At 41.3% G+C, this 27,445-nt stretch overlaps 1 protein-coding gene and 1 pseudogene across 3 annotated transcripts in view; both read right to left on the reverse strand.

Annotated features, from left to right (window-relative positions):
• Nucleotides 1-27,445, reverse strand: part of MYH10 (myosin heavy chain 10) — a 121,513-nt gene that overhangs the window by 90,658 nt on the left and 3,410 nt on the right. For all 3 annotated transcript variants that reach the window (XM_055406721.2, XM_055406712.2, XM_055406732.2), the window contains exons 2-3: nucleotides 23,214-23,589; nucleotides 8,903-9,059 (exon numbers count right to left, since the gene is read on the reverse strand). In XM_055406721.2, the coding sequence (XP_055262696.1) occupies nucleotides 8,903-9,059; nucleotides 23,214-23,558 (502 nt within the window). In that variant the 5' untranslated portion in view covers nucleotides 23,559-23,589. The remainder of the gene's footprint in view (nucleotides 1-8,902; nucleotides 9,060-23,213; nucleotides 23,590-27,445) is intronic.
• LOC129544851 (small nucleolar RNA SNORA79) lies at nucleotides 19,784-19,915 on the reverse strand (annotated as a pseudogene).

The raw sequence follows: 27,445 nt of genomic DNA on the forward strand, positions 1-27,445 counted from the left end.
TAGACTACTAAAGTTCACTCAAGAAGAATCAATAACCTGAACAGATGTAGAAAAGACATTCAATAAAACAACATCCATTCATGAGTGAAAACAAAAAAACACAACAAACTAGGAATACAAGGGAACTTCAACAACTTGATAAAGGGCATCTACAAAACACCTGCAGTTAACATCATGCTTAATGGTGAAAACTGAATGCTGTCCCCCAGAGACCAGGAATAAGACAAGAATGTCTGTTCTCACACCTATTCAACATCACAAATAAAAATAATTAAAAAGCATACACTTGAAAAGGAGGAAATAACAATGTCTATCTGAAGAGGACATGACTGTCTAGACATAATTCCAAAGAGTCTACCAAAAAACTTTCCAGAATAACTGACTTCTGCAAGGTTGCAAAAGATGTCACTACATGTATTTTTAAAATAATATATATATTTAAAATTTCTGTATATCAATAGCGAACAATTGGTAATTAAAATTGTAAAGTTCCATTTAACATTAAAAACATGAAATGCTTAGTTATCCTAAGGTATATGCTATACTTATAATGAATATGTGCAAGATCTATGTGCTAAAGACTATAAAACACCAATGAAATAAAAGAAGACCTACATTAACAGAGAAACAAGCCATGTTCATGGATTGGAAGACTCAATCCTCTTGTCATTTCTGCCCTATTTGTTCTATAGATTCAGTGCAATCCAATCAAAACGTGAAAGGTGGGACATTTTTAGAAGATGGCAAGTTGATTTCTAAAATTTATATTGAAAGACAAAGGAACAATGGTGGAAAATAATTTATGATCAAGATGGTATGAAAAAGGACAAATGCGCAGATCAAAGGAACAGAATCCTGACAAAGCAGTTCATTGGAGAAAAAAAATGTTTTCTCAATAAATGATGCCAAGATCTACTGGATATTCACATGCAAAACAATGAACTTCGATCCATACCTTGCACCATACATGAAAATTAACTCAAGATGGATCACAGATTGAGTGGGAAAAAAAATCACAAATCACTTATCCAATAAAGGACTTGTAGCTAAAAAAGATAGAGTTCTCAAAAGTGAATAATAAGAAAACAAACCATCCAATTTTTTTAACAGTTTAAAGATTTGAACACTTCACAAAAGAAGACATACAGGTGGCATAAGCACATCAAAAGATGCTTAATATCCTTAGTCACCCGGAAAATGCAATTTAAGACCACAATGAAATACCACTGCACACTTATCAGACTACAATTTAATAAACAACCGACAACACCAAGTGCTGACAGAAAGCAGAACTGGAAATTTCACCCACTGATAGTAAGGATGAAAAATGGCACAGCCATTTGGAAAAGAGCTTGGTAGTTTCTTACAAAGTTAAAAATACACCTAATGTGTGACCCAGCAATCCTACTCCCAATTATTGAGTCATATGAAATTAAAACTTACACTCACAAACACCTAGTACACAAATGATCCTACTGTCTTAATTGCCAAGAAATGTAAACTATCTAAATGCCCTTCAGATAATAAGTGAATGAACAAACTGTAGAACATGCATACAGTGGAATACTACTAGAAACTAAAAAGCAGTGAACTCCTGGTAGATGACGCTCAAATGCACTAAGTCAGTGAAAGAAGCCAGACTGAAAAGGCTAACCTGTGTCTGATTACATGACGTTCTGGACAAGGCGAAACTACAGTGACAAAGGAAAAAAATCGGTGGTTGTCATGGACTAGGGGAGAGGGAGTGACTATAAGGAGCACGTAGAAATTTGGATGGAAGACAGAACTGTTCTGTATCTTGATTGTAGTTACATAACTAGATGTATTTATTTGTCAAAACTCAAAGAACTATACACTAAAAAGGTTGAATTATACTGCATGTAAATGATACCTTAAATAAAATTACATATATTTAGTTTTCCTGTCCAGCAACATGTTACATATGTCTCTACACTTAAGACTTCAAAAATGTTTAGCAATATAAGAAATACTGCCTTATATTTGGGTTCTACCCATTTTTGTTCACTGATAACATCTATTGGAGAAGACCCTGATGCTTGGAAAGACTGAAGTCAAAAAGAGAAGGGGTCAGCAAAGGATGAGATGGTTAGATAGCATCACTGACTCAATGGACATGAATTTGAGCAAACTCCAGGAGATAGTGAAGGCCAGGGAAGCCTGGCACGCTGCAGTCCATGGGGTCGCAAAGAGTCAGACACAACAACAATATTTATTTTTGGCTAGAGGATAAGCACATCTTTAAACTTATCACCCAGTCAAATCACTGTTTCGCCCCCTCACTAGCCCTTTCACCTCTGATGCTCATATCCTCTTAGTTGTCTTCACAGCCCTTATCACATTATATTGTCTTCATTTTTTGGTATCCTCAATGAGATAACAAATCTCTAACACAAGTCACTAGAAGGGTTTTCCTACATTTTACAGTTTCTCAGGGTAAGGAGTATTACTGTTTCCCACTGTCTGTATTTCCACATTGTAAGAATAAATACAAAGATTCAAGGCAACTATAATTCATTATAAAACATTCTTTTGCCTAACAAAAAATAATGCCCATTGTCCGTTTCTGCTTTGACTTCTACTTTAGACTTGGTGTGACTTAACTGGTGGTTTCTTTTTGTACTCATTTGGCTGAGGAAATGCTCATCATTGCACTGCTATTACTTTTCTACTTGGAGATGTCGCTCTTGTAAACGGCATATGATTGTATTCCGTTCCGTCGCTCAGTCGTGTCCGACTCTTTGCAACCCCGTGGACTGTAGCCTAACCAGGCTTCTCCGTCCACGGGATTCTCAAGGCAAGAATACTGGAGTGGGTTACCGTTTCCTTCTCCAGGGGAATCTTCCCAACCCAGGGATCGAACCCGGGTCTCCCACATTGGAGGCAGACGCATTAACCTCTGAGCCACCAGGCTCTTCTATTTACAGGGGGTTAAAAGTATATTTACTGCTGTAGTTGGTGTTACCTGTTTTCTGACCTTTCAAACCCTTCCTTGATGTTCCTTTTAAAAGATGGTTTGTTTTCCTTGCTTTTCTATGGGGCTTTTTTTGGCTTCAAGGCAGGTGGGATCCCACTTCCCCGACCAGGGATTGAACCCTCACAACTTATATTGGAAGGTGAAGTCTTCAACCACTGAACCGCCAGAAGTGAAGTGAAAGTTGCTCAGTCATGCCCGACTTTTTGCAATCCCATGAACTGTACAGTCCATGGAATTCTCCAGGCCAGAATACTGGAGTGGGCAGCCTTTTCTCCCTAATCTACATGTAAAGGTTCACATTTTGATGTATATCAATCCTAATTTTAAAATACTTATTGGAGAGAGGGGTTGGTATATGTGATTATTATTATACTAGCACATCACTCGGTGTATCAGACATAGTTTCAAGACGGCCACTCAGGATTCCACTATAGAAATGAGCCACCCATGAAGTAGTTACTTACTGGTAGAACAACTGGTTATTTTCAGTGTTTCGCAGGAAGCTGTGTCCGACTCTGTGTCCTATGGATTGTAACCCGCCAAGTTCCTCTGTCCATGGGACTCTCCAGGCAAGAATATTGGAGTGGGTTACCATGTCCTCCTTCAGGGGATCTTCCCAACCCAGGGACTGTACCCGTGTCTCTTATGTCTCCTGCACTGGCAGGCAGGTTCTTTACCACTAGTGCCTCCTGGGAAGCCCTGTCAGGAAGCTACTAGAGGTTATTCTCCATCCAAAATACAGCATATAGGATCCACAAATTAAGACAGAAAAACAACCTAGGAAAGAAGCAAGGGATTTCCAGGGTACAGGCAGAGACAAGTCTGAAGGGCACTAAGCACAGATTGGAGGACAGCGGGTCCAGGGAGGTATGGCTCTGGGGGAGGAAAGACACTGATCGCTTACTTGATACACGTCTCTGTACTGAAAGAAGACCTGTAGTTCTGTCAAATCAATGTTGGTCACTGCAAAACTACTTTGTTCCCCCCAAAATAGGAAAATTACTAACCCCAGGGAAAACAGCAAATTGTGTAAGAAGAGAAATGTGATCACAGGAGAAACAGTTTACATGTTGAATGCCACTAAAATGCTAAAAAATATTGACTTAACTTCAATCAGGAAGATGGGGGGGAATGTAGTTAAAAACTCTTTTCATAGTAGGAAGTCTATAGAAAACAATAGAAGTTAAAAAAAATAATCATATAAGCCTGTTACTCATAAATACATACAAACACAAGACAAAACAGACAAAATGACTTCCTCTCAAGAGGAAATCCAGAATGGGCAGGGGGAGGACAGGTATTTGTTTTCTTTAGCAATAACGTAAGCCTTGTTGTAGGCTTCCCAGGTGGCTCAGTGGTAAAGAATCCGCCTGTCAATGCACGTTGGACCCCTGGTCCGGGAAGATCTCCTGGAGTAGGAAATAGCAACTCACTGCAGTATTCTCACCTGGGAAATCCCATGGACAGAGGAGCCTGGCAGGCTACAGTCCATGGGGTTGCAGAGCCGGAAAGAACTCAGTGACTAAACAATAGTAACAATTCCTGCTGTACCATGTGTTTCATCGTTTAACTATCTTTATGCATTATTTTTTAATCAAAAGTAAAAAGTAAACATTCAAAGTCCTTTGACAGCTTCTGATTTTGATGTTATCCAGACTATTCTGCATTGTCTAATGGTCTAAAACCATTTAGATAACACAGGAATTATTTAGTCCTTGAGACTGGAAAGACTTCACTGCTGAAATTATTGGGGCTTCATGTCTTTGGGACACAAAGGTCAATGTCTCACAACCTTTACCATTTCTCCCACTGGCATTGTTCAGAGTTTTCCACCTTATTTCAAGGCATTCTGGTCTCTGTTTATAGTGTTATAAAACCTTCATCCTTTCTGGTGATTCTCTCTTCTTAGTCACACTTGCCAAACACTTGTCTGTTTTATGGTCTTTTTGTGGAACCAGTTGAAGTTTTACTTAATTTTATGTTTTTCTTCTTATTTAGGTTCATTTCATGCTGTACTATTTTGTTTAAATTGAGGTATAACTGATACATAACATTATATTAGTTTCAGGCAAACAACACTATGATTCAATATTTGTATATACTGTGAAATGATCACCACAGTTACATCTTAAGTTAACATCCAGGCTGTATTTTTAAAGGACTTTTTTTTTTATGTGTGTGAAATGAAACACAGAAGACCTCATGAGACGAAAAGCTCAGTAAATTATCATAAAGTTGCCTTTTATCTACCTTGTGAGTAAAAGGTTTGTGTATAAATTTTTGTTTACTAATAAAATATTTATAATTATGAATTATTTCTTAAAGTGGTTTTTGCCATAAGCCATCAGTTTTTTACACATGATATTTTGTTGTGATTAACGTCTAAAGAATCTATAATAGCAATTTTGATTTCTTCTTTTACCAAAAAGCCATATAGATGAATGGTTAGCAGCAGAAACAGTAAGAAGTCATTAAGCAGCACTCACACCAAACAGGTGGGAATCTGTAAATACCTTGTCTTACTGCACTGTGGTTGGAGAATGTGGCCTGATCTGAGATTTTTAATGGTGATTTAGCAACAAAATTACAAGTTGAGGTTGTAAACCTTCTTTCTGGTTGATGGGCAGCAGTCCTGTATGCAGTTTTCAATTCAAGCTTGCTAAATTGTATTGATCACTTTCTTTATGTTCTTTCCCCCCCTGCTGCTGCTGCTGCTAAGTCACCTCAGTCGTGTCCGACTCTGTGTGACCCCATAGACGGAAGCCCAACAGGTTCCCCCGTCCCTGGGATTCTCCAGGCAAGAACACTGGAGTGGGTTGCCATTTCCTTCTCCAATGTGTGAAAGTGAAAAGTGAAAGTGAAGTCGCTCAGTCGTGTCCGACCCTTAGCGACCCCACGGACTGCAGCCTACCAGGCTCCTCCATCCATGGGATTTTCTAGGCAAGAGTACTGGAGTGGCTTGCCATTGCCTACTTATCTCAAAATCTAAGAGAAGCACATTAAAGCTCCCCCTCTAATTATGGGTCACATTTCCTTTGTATTTCCAACAGTGACCCAACGGCAATGATGCAAATGTAAGTAGTGCCTGACTCTCCTAGCTGAGACCCTGCTTTGTGTTTCCCTGAGAGCACAGGAGCAAGAATTTTCACAAGTTCCTACCCAAGACTGGCAGATGCTTCCAAGAAATCTGGCTGTGAAGGTAAGGAGAGGATGGAAAAGAGAACTTTCTAAAGTAACGGAGAAAACTTCAGCACGTTTAATGCTAACATTAAGAGCCCGTACAAAGGGAGGCAGAAGACAATGGACACTGTGAGCTTCCTGAGATGGATCCTGGGAGAGATGTGACAGCCATCAGAGGTGAAGGAGATGGGAAGACTGGCCTCGGACAGGAGTGGGTACAAGAGAGGATGGTTTGTAAATGTGGCTCAGGAGACTGGGGCACTTCCACCCTGGTGGCTTTTAACTTCTCCATAGAACAGGGGAAGCAGCCGTCAGCTGGGGAGGAAAGCAGGGACCCACAAAGCTGCAGTGGGCAGAGGCCTGAGGCAGACATTAGGGAGAGTGAGATTATAACCTTAATAGACAATCAAGGAAGGATTAATGAGGGTGTTCTGTGTGGAATCTGAGCTCATGGTCACACAATTACAGGAGTACAGATTCAATTGTATGAAGAGAACTCCAGAGGCATCAGCAACCCAAGTAAGAGCATTAAAAAAAGACAAACACCTTGATTGATCTGGGGTGAGAATTCTGCCAACCAAGTATAACTTCCCGGGTGGTCCAGTGGCTAAGACTCCGTGCTCCCAATGCAGGGCACCTGGGTTCTCTGGTTGGGGAACTGGACCCACATGCCACAACTGAAAGATCCCATGTGCCCCAACTAAGACCTCGTGCAGCCACATAAATAAATATATATATATATATATATATATTTTAAAGTATAACAAAAGAGCAAAGGGACAGGGTGTAGGATACTGACAAAGATGGCTGAAATGATACTATGAAATCCAAACTATATGAGGAAGAAAGTTAAGGCAGTACTGATAATACACAGGGGACAAGCAGAACAACACATGGACCCTGAGATCTAAACAGTCGAAGAACACGGTCAGGAGACTTGCTGACTGAGCTGCCAAGACGGAGGGATTTTGCAATAGAATTTCTGAAATACTATTTGAAAAATAAGATCATTTCAGAAGATGGCAAAGTCTAGGGTGTCAGCAGCATAAGTGAGAAGGGAAGAAGATTAAGGATCTGCGAGACCAAAGGGTTGGCTGTTAATGAGAAACTAAGAAGTAACACAGGGTTATGTCAGGCCTTGAGGCAGAGAAGAAATGACATGTTGGGGACCAGACCAACCAAATAATGAGGCGAGGAGGAGGGGCCCAGAAGAAAGATGCTACAGCAGTGAGGGCAGGTAGAGGGGGGCAGCATTTTCAAGGGGTGAAGAGTAGTTAACGGTCCAACAGACGCCCTGGGAGTAAAGACAGTGACCTCGCCTCCCAGTGCACAGCGTCTGAGTGCAGGAGCCATCGCAGGGGAAAGCCAGGTTTCAGTTAAAGCCCGGAGGAAAAGAAAACATTCGATGCAGACACTGAACAGGTAGGGAGGTTTGCACATCACAGAGTGGGAGTTACCTAAGGCAAAATGAAAAGAGAGCTTTATGGAAACAAATATGTGGCTGGAAAACTGAAGACCAGGGAGATGTGGATTTCATTCTAAGACTCCAGGGAGAGAGCAGATCTCAGATCTTAGATATTCACGGTGGCTCCTGCAACTACTGTTACAGCAGAACTTGCCTTTAGGTGTGTCTAGGTCAACAGGTTGGTAGCAGTGAGGGCTGCTGCTGAATGGAAGCTTGCTGGGGTGGACAGCCATGAGGGGGCATCAGGGCCCAAGGAGGAGGAGTGACACCCCAGGGAGCCCGGGGTGTCAGTAGTCTTTGGGCCCCTCGCATGGGTATGTACCAGGCACAGGTCTCAGAATTGCTGGGTTCAGCTTCTAACATAGGACTGCAAGTGAGAAGTCTGAGCCCACTGACTATATAGGGGTCACGTGACTGTGCCTTGTCCACACCAGGCTACGTGAGACCCAGCACGGGTATCCTTTTAGGATCCCTGCCTGGCACTCAGTGAACCCTCTCAGTCTCAAGACTCAAGTCTTTCTTCAGCTCTGGTCAACTTTTTCAAAACTAACACTTCTTTCTTGGCTCTTGAGAGCCACAGAGTTTTGAGTATATTGGCCTGTGGTAGAGTTCCAAAGTATATGAAAACTAGACGCTTCTAATCATAAGAACTAACATGATGTGTTTATGAAGCAACAAGCATACTTACCGGCTGCCTATAGAAAATAGCCATATTACTCAGCCTAACCTTAAGAATTCACAATTTTTCTACAATAAACAGCTACTACTTTTGTTTTAATCTTTAAAAGAAAAAAAAAAAAAAACTTAAAGCCCTCTGTAGAGAAGACGGAGAAAGGGCTTCCCTGGTGGCTCAGTGGTAAAGAATCCGCCTGCCAATGCAGGAGATCTGGGTTCGATCCCTGGTCTGGGAAGATCCCACGTGCCGGGCAACTAAGTCTGCATAACAAAACTACTAAGCCTGTACTCTAGAGCTCAGGAACTGCAACTACTGAGCCTGAGTGCTACTGAAGCTTGTACACCTAGAGCCTATGCTCTGCAACGAGAAGCCACTGCAAAAAGAAGCCCACACACTGCAACGGAAAGTGGCCCCCACCTGCCACAACTACAGAAAAGCCCGTGCAGCAACGAAGACCCAGCACACACAAAAAATAATTTTTAAAAAAAGGTTAAAAAAAAAGACAAGGCTGAGACATTAAAAAACAAAAACCCAGGTTACATTTAAGAAAGTCTGAGTATTTGGCATTGTAAACATTTCCAGTTACCTTGAAGCATGCATCTGTAAGCAGACTCTGATATAGCGTAGATGTGCGGAGGCATCTCGTGACGCTTCTTCCCTCTGTACATTTCAATAATATTCTCAGAGTAAATTGGAAGGTTCTTGTAAGGATTTATGACTACACAGAAGAGTCCAGAATAGGTCTAGAACAGATAAAAATAAGAAACAGTGTTAAAAACTACTGCATGTATCAGGTGGGGTCCAATCAGGAGACAAATCACACAGTAATGTGAACAGGGTATCTTTATCGTTTGCATAATTAATCTATCCATGAAATTAAATCTAGCCCGTTAACAGGCAATTCCAAACCACAAGCGGTTCTCCCACAGATGCTATTTCTAAATGGTACTTCCTTAGATTCAATTCCCTCATCTGTCAAATGGAAATAATAATAAATGCTTCATGGCTTTACAGGGTCATTATTCAAACAGCATGTCATTTGCTTTTTCAAATTCATTCTCTTGAAAGTGTACAAGGTATGAAAAAAAGTCCATCACGGTGGTTTCAGATTCCACGTTGCAATTTATCTTTAAGGAAATACTCATGGTCAAATTTGGGTATAATATCAATGATATTTTTTGGAAAATATAGTTTTTTTTCATAAAAATAATTTATGTCAACTTGTTACAGGTTTATTTTTAAATGAGTTGATAAACACTTAAAATATTTAATTTCTAAACACAGTAAATATCATTAAAAATAATCCACACAAACAGCTCTTTGGAGGCCCTCAATAATTTTTAAGTCTCAAGTCTAAAAAGATAAAAACCCTCCTCATCAGTAGAGTAATCATTACTCAGAATTAATAGTAGGAGCATTTTTGCCTTTGATTTTTTTTTTTTTTGTAATTCACACAGAATGATTTCTGAGAACTGACTCTGGGAATTATGGAAAAACAAGAGTGGTTAGGACTGCTGCCAGACTCTCTGGTCCTGGCGGGGCTGAATGCACCTCATCTGCACTGGAAACCAGACCCTTTACTTTGGATGATTCTAAGTCTAAAGGTGAGAGGACCCTAGAAAAGGCTGAAGACCATGATGCTTGTCCCCTCATGGAGCATGGCGGGGCTTCTAACCATCGGTGGTTTAGAAAGGCTGAAACCCTTGACAGTGGCCACCAGGGGGCACTGTCAAGACCATGCTGCTCTGAACGCAGCAGTTAATGATGCTGAAAGGAAAGGCTACGGGGCGGGAAGGGGGGGGTGTGTTGAAGTGATCAGAACCACCTCTCTAGCTGTTCTTTATCTTTGCTTCCCTCCCAACAGAAGATGGAATGCACTTCCTACCTAGATTAGTGCTTGGGAATAAAACAAAGGCAAGCAAGGGCCCTGCCTGAGCTCACCAATTTGGCCTGACTTCTAAACTGACCAGATGGACACCCTCCCTGTTTGCCCGAGGCCACAGTAATTACCTGCCCCTCCCTAGCTGACCGCTGGGTCTGCAGCCGCTGGCTTTCTCACCTCCAGCATCACACTCCAAGATGCGGGGCTGGCTCTCAGCCCTTGCACCCAGCACCCTGACACCTTCCACCAACCTTGTACCAATGGGTCTCTAGTCTGACTAGCCCAGCCTCTCTCTGCCATCCACAGGACAAAAAGGAAACGGGATGATTAAAAACAGATTTTATTAATGGCAAGAAAACTAAGAGGAAACCTTAACATTAAAAATTTTTTATTGAGTTTCATTTACACACAGTAAATCTGACAAATCATAACTACATCTCAATGAATTGTAATATATAAACATCTACTTTTTTATTCAAAATGAGATGATATCTCTATCATGAAGTTACACTGCACTTTCATTTGTAAGAGGCAAATAACTGCAGACTAGCCCAAAATGAGAATAATAAGAACTCAAAGGAAGTTAAAATGTGCAAATTCACTTTAACATCCCATAGCATGTACAGTATGCTAACAGATCCTAACAATGACATTTGTAATCAGAAATCATTCCATCATGTGTGTCTACCATGTGGTGGAGGCTTTTCTGAGAACTAGGATTACAGATGAGTAAGTCTCACAAATATGATTAAGTCATCAAAAAACAAGACAGAATAATCAGTATTCTATGCTTGCCAAAGAGGAGCAGTGACAGAGGTTTAAGTGAAGATACTAAACTGAGGTGCTTAAAGAGCTAAACTTCTATCTCAAAATTAGCTCAAATGCTGGGCTCCTGCATTAACTGATCACTGAACTTTGGTCTTCTCCAAGTCACATGGAAGATGGGGATGTTAAAATCATCTCTCTGGAGGCCTCAACTTCAAAGTAGCCTTCATTACTGTTTGAATTCACATGCAAGATGTTAAGCACCTTTAAGAACGATACACTCTAGGGATGAACACAATAAAGATACACTAAACAAGACACAATATAAGGTATTAAAAAGAGAGTGATACAAAAAGAAAAAGATGCACAGGTCTTTGCAGTAGAGAAAACTCTGAAGCAGAACAAACAACAAGCCTATGGCCACCTTGTCAGAAACAGTAAAACCAGGTGCAAAGTCCAGGCCCAGAGGGTCACTGACATTCTTTTTAAAGACAACTAGGTCAAAAGGAAGGATAAAGGAATTCCTATTAAAACAGTATGAACGTACAGCCTGGGAGGGTACATCCGGGGCAGAGTGAGGGTCAGTGTAGCTGACAATGGTCTCTTCTGTGGCAGGTGAGAGGGTAGAGCCTAGACAGGCAAATGGCAGCACTGAGATTCTGTCCTCTCCAGGTGATTAGGTATCCAGGGCTCAGGGGAGAAGTGGGATGGAAGGGAAGAGGCATTCCTTACACAGTATAAATCTGGCAGCCACATGGAAGAGAGCCTAAAGAGGCAAGAGGTGGGAAGCAGAAGGTGGAGGTGTCTCCAGGCACAGTAACAGGCCTGCAGGAGAGAAAAGCAAGACAAAAACGGAGCAGTGGGATACTTCCCTGGTGGTCCGGTGATTAAGACTCAGCACTTCCAATGCAGGGGGCACAGGTTCGATCCCTGGTCGAGAAACTAAGATCCCACATGCTGCATGGCATGGTCAAAAATAAATACATAAATTTTTTTTAAAAAAGAGCAGAATTGAGTCATGAAGAAAGTAGACTAAAAACTCAATAGCACTCAGAACTCTGACTAGAGAAATCCATTCAAGGTGTGTGTTACAGTTGATTCCAAGGTCACCAAGCTTCAGAGAATGGAAAAGTTATGGGTGGATAGGAAAAATCATTTGACTTGTGGGGAAAGATAATGAATCCCTCTTCAACATATTAAGACTGTGGCATGTTAAAAGGAGATTCATTACAATAGGTGAGCCCAGGAGAATGAATGCCCAGTGAATAGTCAGAAACACTGAAATCCTAAAGTCATGAGAACATTTTGAAAAACTGCAAAGGCTTGAAGAAGCTTGTACAGGTTTTAGGACAGCAAATAACAGTTATTAAGGTGAAGGGGGTGGCAGAAGATGAGATGGTTAGATAGCATCACTGATTCCATGGACACAAATCTGAGCAAACTCCAGGAGATGGGGAAGGACAGGGAAGCCTGGTGTGCTGCAGTCCTCGGGGTCGCAGAGAATCGGACAGGACTTACTGACTGAACAACAAACCAAAAAGAGACATACAAAAATACTAGCACACAAAAAAGACTCATTAATTTTTCAGCACCCTATGCTGCTGCGTTGGTGATGGACGGAAGCCTGGCATGCTGCAGTCCATGGGGTCACAAAGAGTTGGTCATGACTGAGCGAATGAACTGAACTGATGCTGCTTTTATGCCTCCAGGCTTCTCTATCTGCTGATCACTCTGCTTAAAACATCCATCTTCTATCCAGTATTGGAAAATGTTACTCATTCTTTAGGGCTGGGCCTCAGTTTAAGAAAGCAGGGATACGCAAATACATTATTACTTTGAAGCTTTGAAGGATTGCTGCTACTGCTGCTAAGTCGCTTCAGTCGTGTCCGACTCTGTGCGACCCCACAGATGGCAGCCCACCAGGTTCCGCCATCCCTGGGATTCTCCAGGCAAGAACACTGGAGTGGGTTGCCATTGCCTTCTCCATTTGAAGGATTAGAGAACCAGAAAACTAAGGCAGGTAGAGATGCCAGTGCAACGGAGCAGATAACGACAATCTCCTGTTAGAGACAGGGCACAAAACTGGGAGCATCACACAAACCTCCACCCCAACCACAGCCCTCGGAAGAAGTCATACATCCACCTGAGAGGAAAGGAAGAGAAGAAAGAACAGTTCACTCACACCATCTGCAAACGCCACCTGGATGAAATTCACATGTGGCTTAGTGGAAAAGAACCCGCCTGCCAATGTGGAGACTTGGGTTTGGTCCCTGGGTCAGGAAGATCCCCTGGAGAAGGAAATGGCAACCCACTCCAGTACTCTTGCCTGGGAAATCCCATGGACAGAGGATCCTGGAGGGCCACAGCCCATGGGGTCACAAAACTTACCAACTTACAACACAACACAATTTAAAAAACAACAACAACCCTACATAATGAGGGGAAAGTTCATCACCCAGAATATTCAGAGAGAGAAATGACCTCTGGACATTCTCTACAAAATAAGCTGAAAGAAAACTTGAAGAAATAGATTTATGGCTACAACAGAATGGAGTATGATGTAGACTCTTAAAGAAAGACACACAAAGGTAGGTAATAAAAGAAAAAGGAGGCACAGAGATAAAAATAATTTGACAAATATGAAAGTTACATTGAATAAATTAAAGATGAATATGAAGAGCACAGAAAGGATTACTAAAATATTAATCACTATTGCTCCTTAGGGGGGAAAACAACTGAAATTCTGTAAAAAGAACAATAGAAAATAAACTTGAAGAAAACTGTGTGTGTGCGGGAGGGGGGCAGGTAATACACAGGGAGTTAATAAAGAATTCATCAAGCCAATAAATATAGAAGGAATTACATTAAATTATCACCATTTGGCTTCCCAATGAAATGATGGATCAGGACAGTGTCCATCACAGGCGCTAAAACCCTTCAGGAAGGGCTGCTGCTGCTGCTAAGTCACTTCAGTCGTGTCTGACTCTGTGTGACCCCATAGACGGCAGCCAACCAGGCTCCCCCGTCCCTGGGATTCTCCAGGCAAGAACACTGGAGTGGGTTGCCATTTCCTTCTCCAATGTGTGAAAGTGAAAAGTGAAAGTGAAGTCACTCAGCCATGTCCGACCCTTAGCGACCCCATGGACTGCAGCCCACCAGGCTCCTCCATCCATGGGATTTTCCAGGCAAGAGTACTGGAGTGGGGTGCCATTGCCTTCTCCATCAGGAAGGGCAGACACTCCTAACACAGGAATCAGGCTGACAAAGCCCACCCTGACTCACTGACCCATCTCAGAATCGTGAAGTGAGACAGCGGCATCCTGTGCCTCTGGAATCCGAATGTGAACAAGCCTCTGCATCCAGTTTACAGGAGGTACCATGAGAATGCAATCAACAGAATCCAGACTATGGGAAACTCTACAGCACAACAGACCTTGTTTCTTTAAAAAAAAAAAAAAAAAGCCACCCAGGAGGAGGGTAAACATCCCAGGCTTTCAGCTGGGACCCTAACTGGTGTACCCTAAGAGGTTAGAGGGTACCAGAAATAGACCAGCCCAAAGCCTGGGAGGGAGGGAGGTAAACCCCTGAGTGACGTACACACACACTCGTTCCCCTTGATCTAACTGCCTGCCCAGAGGGAGAGGTCACCCAGAGCCTCAGATTACCTCCACAACCTCTCATATACAGTATCTGGCACAAAGGCGACGGTTGTAACTAAAATCCAGAATAATATGTGGGTTTCCTAGGTGTCTACTTTTATTGCTCTTGTATCTTGTATCCCAGACAATCATAGGCTCAAGTAATCAAAAGACATGATTGAAATTGGTAAAACTGATAAGCCTCTGGTGAGATTCATTTTAAAAAGGGTACAACAGATGGTTAGTACTGGGAATGCAAGAGAACATCACAGCAAATCCTACAGGAGAAAAGAGGGTTCTTAGGAACATCAGGCGAATTAATTTGAAAATTTAGATGAAATACACAAATTCCTAGAAAAACTCAATTATCAAAACTGTTACCCAAAGTCTTTAATCTGAAAAATTCAATAACTATGAAAGAAAAACTTCCCCACAAAGGAAATGATATCATTATTTTTAAATGAAATACATCAATACTATTCAAACTCTTCCAGAGAAAATAGAAAGATAAAATATTCCCAGATTCGTTTAAAAAAGCCAGCATAATTTTGACAGCAAAACATGACAAGGACATTATAAGAAAGGAAAATTTTCAGTCAATCTCCTTTATGAATATAGATACAAAAATTCTACACAAAATATTAGCAAACAAAATCTAGGAATCCAGTAATATATATAAAGAATATTGGTCCTTGCCAGGTTACTACTACTAAGTCACTTCAGTCGTGTCCGACTCTGTGTGACCCCATAGACGGAAGCCCACCAGGCTCCCCCATCCCTGGGATTCTCCAGGCAAGAACACTGGAGTGGGTTGCCATTTCCTTCTCCAATGTGTGAAAGTGGAAAGTGAAAAGGGAAAGTGAAGTCGCTCAGTCGTGTCTGACCCTTAGCGACCCCGCGGACTGCAGCCTACCAGGCTCCTCCATCCATGGGATTTTCTAGGCAATAGTACTGGAGTGGCTTGCCACTGCCTTCTCCGCCTTGCCAGGTTAGTCTACCACTAAAAAATACAGTATATGGCTCACCACAAAAACCAAATAACCAGAAAAATCACACTATCGTCTGATCAGAAGCTGAAAAAACGTTTGATAAATTAACACCCAGTCAGAATTTAAAATGGCATAGAAAATGACAATCCACTCCAGGATCCTTGCCTGGAAAATTACATGGACAGAGGAGCCCAGTGGACTACAGTCCATAGGGTTACAAAGAGTTGGACACGACTGGGTATGTACACAGTATTTAAAAAAACTCATCCATGCAGAATAAAAACTAGCAATAGAAGGAAAAGGAAACTTCCCTGAATCTGATAAAAGAATATTCAAAACAAATCATTCTTAGTAGTGAAATGTTGAAAACTTTCTGATACAAAGATGCCTCCAATAACCACTACTATTCAGCAAACATTTACTGAACTTCTTAGACAATGCAATAAAGCAACATATAAGAATTAGAAAGGAAAAAATAAAACTTTCATTTGCAGACAACATGAGTGTATTCAATATCTGTAAGAATCTTCAACAAAACTATTACAATCAATAAATAAACTTAGTAAGGTTGGTGAATATAAAGTCAATATATAAAAGTTAACTGTAAAAACATAGCAACTGTATTCCTACCTCATGGTAACAATTTAAAAACATGTAAAACGCCACTTAAACAGCATAAAAAACTAAATATCTAAAAATAAATCCAATAAAGGATGTACAAAACCTAAAACATATTGCGAAAGATTAACAACTAATAAAAAAAGAACTAGAGGAACAGATACTGTAGAGATCTCATTTCTCCTCTAAGCTGATCTACAGAATCAGCAAAAATCCAATCAAAATTCCAATCAGGTTTTGTGTGTATGAAAAACTGACAAGAGGGTTTTAAAATTATACTGAAATGCAAAGCACCTAACAAACAAAACAATCTCAAAGAACAAAAATGAGGGTTTACCATACTGGATACCGAGACATACTGTGTCGTGTCTGACTCTTTGCGACCCTATGCACTGTAGCCCGCCAGGCTCCTCTGTCCATGGGATTCTACAGGCAAGAGTACAGGAGTGGGCTGCCATGCCCTCCTCCAGGGGATCTTCCCCACCTAGGGATCGAACACACATCTCTTACATCTCCTGCATTGGCTGGTGGGTTTTTTAATACTAGCAGCATCTGGAAAGCCCGTAAGACATAGTATAAAGCTGTAATAATCAAGATAATGTGACATCAGCCCAAAGATGGGCATAACAGACCCATAAGCAGAACAGGAAGTCAAGCACACATTTGTGAGCACCTGATTTATGATAAAGGGGAAATTTCAGCGCAGGGAGACAGGGTTGTGTTTCAATAAATGGCACTGGACTAATTGAATAGACATTGGGGGAAAAAAATAAACCTTGCCCCTACCTTGTACCATACACTAAATTCACTTCCAAATAGAACTGAGACTGACTCTAAGAAATATATCATCAAATTCCCATTCCTCTGAGTCAGGCAGCAGGAGACTGAGGGTGGGGGGAGAATGAAGCCAGGATGTTTACCCCCGAGGCCAGTGTGTCAGGTTCCCTCTGAAGGCGGTCACAGTTTCCACCAGGAAGCCCTCTCCACAAAGCATCCTCTCCCAGTCAAGGTACCAGCTCTTTGTTTCTTTAAAGATCAAGGTGGGTCCAGGGGTCTCAGCCATCACTAGTGGCAGGATACGGCAACATTTCTGCATCTGTTTTCTCAACTCTATTCACGTGTTTGTAAATCCTCCCCTTATTAAATGTGCCGAATACCTATTTAGAGGGCCGTGTGTTTCCTGATGGAATCAATCTCAGGTATTATCTAGAAATGCTCAAAATATGAGTTAAGGATATGCATGTCCTGTGTCACCCAGAAATTCCACTCCTGGTTATGTACCTTATAGAAAGTCATGCTTATATGTGCACCAGGACATGACCAAAGCTGTTCAATGAAGCAATGTTTGCAATAGCCCCAAACTGTGGGGGAGACGGGGGGAACATTCAAAATCAGTTGAGAGGATAAATAAATTGGGACAAAAATCTTACACTGGAACGTTACATTCCACAAAAATGAACAAAATACTTGAACTTTTATAGTTCAGGGCACTTGACGACTCTTAGAAACTGTTAAAGATCCCACAAATCTTCTGTATTATATATTTTTATATAAATATATAAATATCAATAAACTGGGATTTTAAATGTGTATTTGTTTAAAAATAAAAATAATACTTTTAGGAAAAAAAAAACTTTTGTTTTCCAAAACAAAAGCAAGAAGAGTAGCACTGTTTTTTATTTGCAAATCTTTTGTTGTCTTGCTTTATAGAAAACACTCAATTTTCTTAATAGAAAACATTCAACATTCTGTTTCGGCGTTCAATCTATTTGTGATGTTGTTTTGACTGAAATACACGAAATTAGTCTTACACTGATATTGAATTTGAAAAGGGAGGAGTAGTTTAACAGGCTTTTCATGTAGCTACAGATATTTCTCTTTGATACTACACCAAAACTCGACAAGTGAGAATTTCTCAAAAACGAGATGCAGTGTAACATCTGACACCCTGTCAGTGAACTTTCCATATTCTGTCACATCAAAGTCACTGGCTGAACTTGTATGCTGAACGAATCTTTTACCCAGGCATGATTTTGTAACATCATGTATACTGCAGTTGGAAAACTTTGGCTCAGTGAATTATACAAGTCTTCCAAATGATAACATCTCACACTATGACAATATAAAAAAAACCACATTCATTAATATTGCCATCTACCTCATCAGAAAGGTTTTCTGTATTGACAAGGTATTAAGTTCAGTGGCAGATGCAACTTTTAATTTTCATGTGGAAAATCAAATTTTATCATTACTGACAAATATATTCAATTGTTTTCTTTGAAGTGTCAGGCTCACTCTGTTCATTTTCTTTTCACCCCACCATGCACAGTGTGTGGGACCTTAGCTTCCCAACCAGGGTTGGAACCCACATCCCCTGAACTTGAGGTGCAGTCTTAACCACTGGACCACCTAGGAAGTCCCTGTTCATTTTCAAGAAAATGTCTGGCCAAGTACCCTGGTGTCAGTTAACCATAGCTTATCTACCAGTCATTCTATCAAATAAAAATGGCATTCTAGTAAAAAAAAAAAGGCAAGTTTAGCTTGCAACTCATATAGGTCTACATACATGCTTTTCTTCAAAGCAACCATCCTAGTTCAATACCCAGAAGTGTTTTATGCATACTTATCATTTAATCACAAGGAATATTAAAAGATGCGTTCCCAAGAGCTGAGATTTAATAAAACCCATCATTTCTCCTGCTTTATCAAGGACGTTCTTGAACAAAACTAGATCAGCACAACTACCAGGACAGTATGGGGTTACTGCCTTCATCCGTGATAAGGTGTCAGCAGTTTTCCTCACCATGGCTTTTGTACCATCAATATCAGTGTCAACAGCGAAGGGGCAAATAAAGTCTTTGATAATCATGAAAATAGTTTTGACCTCAAAGATGTCATGAAAGGGTCTTCAAGAAACCCCTAGGAGTCTATAGCGGAGAAGGCAATGGCAAAGCCACTCCAGTACTCTTGCCTAGAAAATCCCATGGATGGAGCAGCCTGGTAGGCTGCAGTCTGTGGGGTCGCTAAGGGTCAGACACGACTGAGCAACTTCACTTTCACACATTGGAGAAGGAAATGGCAACCCACTCCAGTGTTCTTGCCTGGAGAATCCCAGGGACGGGGGAGCCTGGTGGGCTTCCATCTATGGGGTAACACAGAGTCGGACACAACTGAAGTGACTTAGCAGCAGCAGGAGTCTATAGAGCACCCTTTGAGAACTACTAAGCTACATTAACACAAAGTAACATGAGTGACTCAGCAGCAGCAGCAGCAACATGAGTGAATCTAAAAAATATAACGCTGAGCAAAAGAAAAAAAACAGACACAAAAAGGAATATATTAAGACATTCGTTCATATAAAAATTCATCAACATGCAAAACTAAACTTTATTTTTAAGGAATACACACGTAAGTTTGATCAAACACACTGCGAGTTTTTAAGACACTTCTCAATAACACATAGACCAAGAAGAAAAAAAATTAGTAAAGTTTTACACAGTTAAAAAGCTTAGTCTAATGGCCACATACAGAACTCCACACCCAACAGTAACAGAATACACATTCTTTTTTTTTCCAATTGTTTGAGTCTGCAAAAATCAAAAGGCAGCTAACCCATTGTGCCCTGAGTGAAAACAAGTCAGTTTAGATATATGATGGACTAAAATCCCACTACTTAAGGCTCCACGCAGTGAGAAGAACAGCCATCAAAAGAGAACATACGTTCTTTACAAACATACAGAACACTCATAAATATAACTGACAGTGTTCTACAAGCAGCAAGTCTCAACAAAAGCAAGGAATGAAAAATACTATGTGAACTATATTCTTTGACTAAAATGAACTTAACTTAAAAGTCAGTAACAAAAAAAGATAACTTAAAAACCAACGTTTAGGTACACTTTTAAGTACGCTTTTAAATGGTTCACAGGTTGGAGAAGAAAGAAGTTAGAAAATATTTAGAACAATAAAAATACTACACATCAAAATCTGTGAAGGGCATGTGTCCACAGGGTTGCAAAAGAGTTGGACACGACTTTGCAACTGAACAACAACAAACAAAGCTAAAAAGTCAGTAGATGTGACATCTGCAGTTTTTAAATGATTTTATTAGGAAAGAAAATGAAAATTAATGACTAGAGAGCTGGATGTTGGGGAGATTAAATCTAAAGATATAAGGAAGTAACATAACCAAACCTGTTAGTAACCTAAGTAACTTACATTGTATCTTATCTATAGAAATATATCCCAAAGGTCCCAGTCGAGCTATTATAGTGTCTGTATTATGTCCTCAACTGATCAATTTTAACTGCCTGCTAAATTTCAACGCCCAACACACCTTTCACTCAATGCTTAGCAATCATGGCCACCCACAGCCCCATTCTCTAGCAGGTTTCTTTAGAGTCAAGTGCTCCAATCTGAATCTTCCGTAGAAACCTTTTCTCCACCCCACTAACTGAAGGTATGATCCTCCCAAACCCTCACCTCTCTTGAGACCTTAGAACTTCTTAAAAAACTCAGATTCTCCTTTTGTAAAGACCATGCAGCCACGCTTTGAGAAGAAATTCAAGATAATTTACTCATGTTGTCCCTGAATTAAGCTGGAAATAAGTCAAACTCAATAAAAGATACTTGCAAAGTCTTAGACCTGTCAGGAGGAACAGCTACAATAGACGAAATTGTCTAGCCCTTCATCCTTCGCTTTCACCCACAGCCTCCTACCCCTCTATTTCCCTCCTCTGTCCTCAGTGCAGTCACCCACAGGGGCTGGGGGAGTCAAGGTGAAGACAGACTCCTGTTCTCAGGGCAGTGCTCCACACCTTTTTGGCTGTTTCCCCTGCTTTTCCAGCCCTTCACAATTCACTGCACAGGGGATCATCCAAAATGGATCCACCTCTCTGATCTCAACATTATGATCTGACCACAATCCCTGCATATCGCAGTTTTCTCACTCCCTCTCTCCAGACAAAAATATAATCTGCTGCTCAGTCTCCGCTGGATTCCCAACGCTGTTCTCCAACTGTTTTCTTATCCTTTGCTTCCTCCCTTTTCCAAGGCATCCCATTCTCCTCAAGCCACCTACCCAACCCTGGTGCCTCTTACTCTCTTACTTTGCATCCTAACTCACAGAGAAAAAATAAAATAAAAGAGACCATCAGGATTAATTCAAACCACTCTGGCAAAAGTCATGAATGAACTACTCCTTCTCAGATGCTCCCATGGCAAACTCCTTCCTACCAGCCAGATTCCAGCTCAAATGCTACCTTCTCAGAATCCTTCCCATACTCACGGAGGAAAGCCATCCCCATAGTCCTGTTTCATTTCCTTATAAAGAGGTATCACGAAGGCAGGGATTGGCCTGGCCTGTTCCCTGCACTCTCTCCAGCACCTGGAACATAGTTGTTCAGTCCCTAAGCCGTGTCTGACTCTTTATGACTCCATGAACTGCAGCACACCAGGCTTCCCTGTCCTTTACTATCTCCCGGAGTTTGCTCAAACTCATGTCCATTGAGTCATCCAACCAATTTATCCTGTGCCACCCCCGTCTCCCCCTGCTCTCAATCTTTCCCAGTATCAGGGTCTTTTCCAATGAGTCAGCTCTTCACATCAGGTGACCAAAGTATTAGGCCTGCTGCATCAGTCCTTTCAATGAATATTCGGGGTAGAACATAGTAGGTATTCAGTACATATCCACTAAATAAACTAATTCTATGGGAAAATGACCTCTGAGGTGCTCAAGTTCTGACTTATGCCTGAACATTAGTACAAATGCTGCCTCTGCCTAAAATTCAAGTGGTTTCCCAAATTCAGACCATTACGTCAAACCTTTCTCGCAACGTCGCTTCTTTCTAAATCCACCTTCTATCTACCATGCCTTCTTTATTCTTTTATTTTATTGAAGTATAGGTGATTTAAAATGTGTTAATTTCTACCGTACAGCAAAGTGATTCACATATACACATACGTATATGTAAAATAATTTGAAAAAGCGTGTACATACACACACTTTTTCATATTCTTTTCCATTATGGTTTATCAAAGGATACTGAATACAGTTCCCTGTGCTATACGGTAGGAACTTGTTGTTCTTCCATTCTCTATATGATAGTTTGCATCTTCTAATCTCAAACTCCCAAACCATCCCTCCTCCACCTCTTCCCCATGGCAGCCACAAGTCTGTTCTCTAGGTCTGCAAGTCTGTTTCTGTTTCATAGATAAGTTTGTGTCATACTTTACATTCCACGTATAAGTGATATCACATGGTGTTTGTCTTTCTCCAACTGACTTACTTCATTTAGTATGATCATCTCTAGGTCTACCCACATTGTTGCTAATTACCCTGCCTTCTTTAAACCAATGCCACCACCTGTGTCTACCATCCCTTCAAACATATTTTGACTTTCTAGATTCTTGCAGTATCTGGCTTGCATATTTCTTCTCAACCTTACCCCTTATTATTTTGGGGAACTTCTATATGCTCAGCAACATTGTCAGTGACTGCAACATGTGTCAACTACTAACCACAGGACAGCCCCAGCTTCAATCTGACCCTGAACTGTTTCCTCTTTAAAACCTCAGCATTCAGCTTTCCCACTTCCCTGTACCCAATGACCTTGGTCTCGCTCTTCACTGAAACCTCTAAGCTTGCAGCCCCGCCTCTTTACACCCCTGGGTATATGCTAGAAATCCAGTGTATATCCCGCCGTGGATGCAACTCTCATTACCATATTAAGCTCCCTGATCTTTCTGCCACATGCTCTCCTCCATCTTATTAGGCTCCAGAGCACCCCGTCACAAAAGTCTCAAATCCATTTTGGTATATTTAATCCAGACAGGATTATTTAAAATTAAGATTTAAAGCAAAGTTAAGACTTGGGACAATCTTCCCATCTTTAGTACAAATAGTCATGTTAAATAGAGAGTATTCCACATTGATTAGGGCAGTATGTACGATTTTCATGAATTCCCAGGCACCAATTCATATGATTATTTAGAGGGCATACTTACATAGATAAGTCCTGAATAGTAACGATCCTTCAGATTATGTAAAACAGAAGCTTCGTTCAAGCATGTCAATTCTGCCATATCCTCCACCTTGGAAAACTTAGGTGGGTTCATCTTCTGAATATCATCTTTGTTGACCATTGCTTTCTTTCCATTCTCCGCCAACTCCACCATAACTTCATCTCCCCGTTCTTCTTTGATACTAGCTGCCTCAAAACCATGGCGTTCCGACGGGATCCACACTAGCTTTTTGGCCGTCCAATCAGCCTGAGTGGCAGGGTTGTAGATGACTGCCCTGTCCACAAAGAGATACCTCTCTGGATCTTCGAGTCCAGTTCTCTGTGCCATTGTAAACAGGAAGCTCCAAGAGCGATCGACTCTACAAGAAGAGGAGGAAAACAAAGTCAGATATTTAGAAATAAGCTATGGTTCACAACTCTTCTAAGAAACTTAAAAACAAAAGCTCTGGTAAACAAAATGCATGAACCTGGAATGAAGAAGCTGGTGGAGCCCCCTCCAGGGCCACAATAACTGGGTTTCCAAGGTAAGTTTCAGGGGTGACCATAAATGATGACTGGTTCTCTGAGGACCACTCAAGATGTACCCTCAGTCACTGAGGGCTGAAAACCAAGTGGGAGGAAACAGCAAAGTTGCAGCTGAACTCTGTTTTTCTCTTCATCTCCCATTTCACCCTCGCCACAAATTAAACAGGGAGTTAAGAAGGGAAAGGAAAACTAAGAAAATGAAAACAGAGATTCAGGACCGAAGACCCAGGGAGTGGTGCTGGAATGACTGCAACCACCTGGATGTCGCTACAGAAATGCAGGGTGACTACCAGTGGAGCGAACCTCAGGTCTAGAACATTCCTCCCACCCTATGTGTGTGTGTGCACAGTCACTCAGTCATGTCCACTCTTTGCGACCCCATGGATTGCAGCCCACCAGGCTTCTCTGTCCATGGAATTTTCCAGGCAAGAATACTGGAGTGGGTTGCCATTTCCTACTCCAGGGCATCTTCCCAACCCAGGGGTCGAACCTGTGTCTCTTTGTTTCCTGCGTTGGCAGGCAAATTCATTACCACTGTGCCACCTGGGAAGATGCCCTTCAGACAACAGACTCAACACTCTTACGATTCCCCTAAGCCAGCCCCCTGCAGCTTCTCCACGGCCCACGTGATCTCAGTGTGATCACATGAGGCCACAGAGGGTGAGTGCATGAGTTGGTGTCACACCCAGCCTTTCAAGTATGTGATGGTGGCTGTCCAGGTCTCCACTCCCAGGCCTGCAGCTGCTCCCCTCCAGCTCCTCTTCTGCATTCCGTCCTGCACCAGGACTCACTCCCCCACCCTGGTCTCTCGCCTCAAAACAGACTCCATGTGTTTACAACCCTTTAGAGGGGCCGAAAGCAAACAGAGTATTCCAGACGTGGTGTGACTGGTGCAGAAGAGAAAGGAACTGTTCAGAGCCTCAGCCCTAGCAGGGAAAGCAAAGCATGTTTCTGGGACTTCTACAATGAATGTATCTAAGACCTCAGTGGTTTATTGAGTGCTCACTGCTGGCTCACATTGAGCTGTCAGCCAAAGCCCAACGCACAGTCCTTGAAGCTACTTCTCCTCGCACGCTTGTGGAACTGACTTTGCGGATCAAGTGACAGGATTTTACATTGGTCACTCACCTTTCTAATGTGACTCATCATTCCTGCCTGACAAGTGTCTTTCTGGAATCCAACACCATCATTAAACACTTCCCTTATGACTTGGAGTAGTAAGTCATTTTCCAGTCAAATTCCAGGTTATCACAAACCTCACTCAGATCAATGCAAGAAGGCAAGGAAGCAGCTGCTCTTGCTCCTCCATCCAACTCTCCCAACGTCTCCCTCTCCCCCAAATGAGGGGGATTCTTGGTAAGCTCTTGCCTGCCTGCCTACCTACCTACCAACCTCTTAGATGGAAGGCTGCAAGGGAAATCAAAAGCACCCCAGGCTGTAAAGAGGTTCTTTTCTTTTTAATTTTTTTTGGCCATGCCACATGACATTTGGGACCATAGTTCCCCAACCAGGGATCAAACCTGGGCCCCCTGCAGGGGAAGCGTGGAGTCGTAACCACTGGACCACCAGGGAAGTCCCACTAAGAGGTTCTTAACCTCCAATGCACAGACAAAGTTTGGTCTTCATGAAGGCACTGAAATGGGTCTAAATACACTGCACAATTTTTTGTAGACCTGTTCTTTTCTGAAGAGAACACTCATAACTTTCTTCAGATTCTTAAAGGGATCTAGCTATCTTTATCCTAAAAGATTAAATACTGATAGAGGAAACAAAATACTAGCCCTTTCAGGCCCAGTAAGAATGTACTAGAATCAAATAGCTAAAATTCTTCAGAAATGGGTTGTTACAATGTAAAGGATTACAAACACTCATGGCCTGGAGCAGGGTTCTCAACCTTTAGCTCTTACCAGCAACACCTGAAGGGTTTATTAAAATACAGACTGCCAGGCCTTATTCTCAGTAGGTCTGGGGGAGACCCTTGGTCATTTGCATTTCTAACAAATTCCCAGATGCTGCTGATAAGGCTGGTCCTGGGAGCACACTATGAGTACCATCACTCCACAGTTCTCTGGTTGCCATGGTGAACCACTGCTACTACCAGGTATGTTGGGGAGGCAAAAAAGGTTGAAAACCAATGTTTCAGACTAATTAATAAACTGAATTAGAGAATATGCTTACCACTTTAAGGAGTATACAATCGGATAAAACAAAAATCACAAAACACATAACATTAAGACTTCTACCAACAGATTTACTAATATGCTTTCTAACTAAAAGGCATCCATGTGGGAGAAGGCAATAGAAAAAATATTCATACATGTATGTACATTCTGAAGGATGGTTTCAAAAACACATCACCTCTCCAGACTGCACTAGTAAGATTAATAACAAGTCTTCTGTCTTCTGAACCTATACACTACCCACTGCTAGGAAGATGGCTCTGAAGTGGGAATCACCCTGGATAAATCTCGATACAGACAATAGGACACATTCTGCCTTAGGAAGAAGAGCCTCTTAGAGAAAATGTCCAACTAGAACAAAATAGGATAACAAGTTACTCTTATTATCCATATTAGGTATAAACTGTATACCTGATACAATACTTCCGAAAAATACAAGCATTTCTTTCCTTTTACAATGTAAATTATCTGCTGAGATTTAGCGAGTGACTATAAATTAGAATAACTTAACAGGTCATTTCTAGGGCAGGTCTTTTTTTTTTTTTTTAAGTAAATAATGGAGTTACAAAGTTATTTGATTAAATCAACACATTTTAAATTTATTAGTATGTACTATTGCTAGGTGGGGAAGCACCTGTAATTTAACATAAGAAAAAAAGGGATCACAAAAGTGTGATTATAATATGCGTCCAATTTTGTGGGGAAAAATTACATATAAACGTCTTTTTTTGTTTCAAAGGAAACAAATAGTCACTGGGTCTTCACTGGGTAGTAGGATTACAAACTTTTACTTTTCCAGAGTTTTCTATAACTAACTGAACGCTGCAAGGATGGTTTTGTCCTTGCTATACGATGAGTTGACTCCCTGGTCCACAGGAGGGCATTTATATACCTACTGATCAACATTACATGAACGGTCCTGACCCTCAGAGTAAGCTTCGGCTTCTCCTCCACCACCAAAAACCTACCATTCCTTTAAATCCTGACCCAAATGCCATCCTTTCACAAGTTCTTTTCAGGTCAACCTGGCAATTTAATCCTTATCCTTCTCCTAACATTTTGTACTGCTCTTCTGGCACCCTCCTCGTTTTTGTACCAGAGGACTCAGCAGGTAGTGGGTGCTCAAATCCTTGTTTAGATGGTAGAGTCCCTGAGGCCAGGGAAGACGTTTTGTTCATTTTAACTGTTCACTTGCGGTTGCCAAATAAGTTGTATTTTTCTCATTCCATTGTACATTTGGCAACTTGTCTTGATAATGCTAGTATTTAATAGAGAAACCACTTTCAAATGCTTTGCCTTGTAGGAAGGGTAACATTAGAATTTTGAAAACAGCAAATACTGTCGTTATATACCGCTAATGATGGCCAAGCACTATTCTTAAGTGGTTTATGTGTACATATATCAATTCTTAATCCTCACAACAGGCTCACCAGGTAGGTGCTTTTAATATCTCCATTTTAGAGGTGAGGAACCCAAGGTTCAGAGAAAGCCAAAAACTGGCCCAAAGTCA

The sequence above is a fragment of the Moschus berezovskii genome, chromosome 20 (assembly GCF_049115385.1).
Source record: "Moschus berezovskii isolate FMDL1 chromosome 20, NW_MosBer_1.0, whole genome shotgun sequence".
Classification (NCBI taxonomy): Eukaryota; Metazoa; Chordata; class Mammalia; order Artiodactyla; family Moschidae; genus Moschus; species Moschus berezovskii.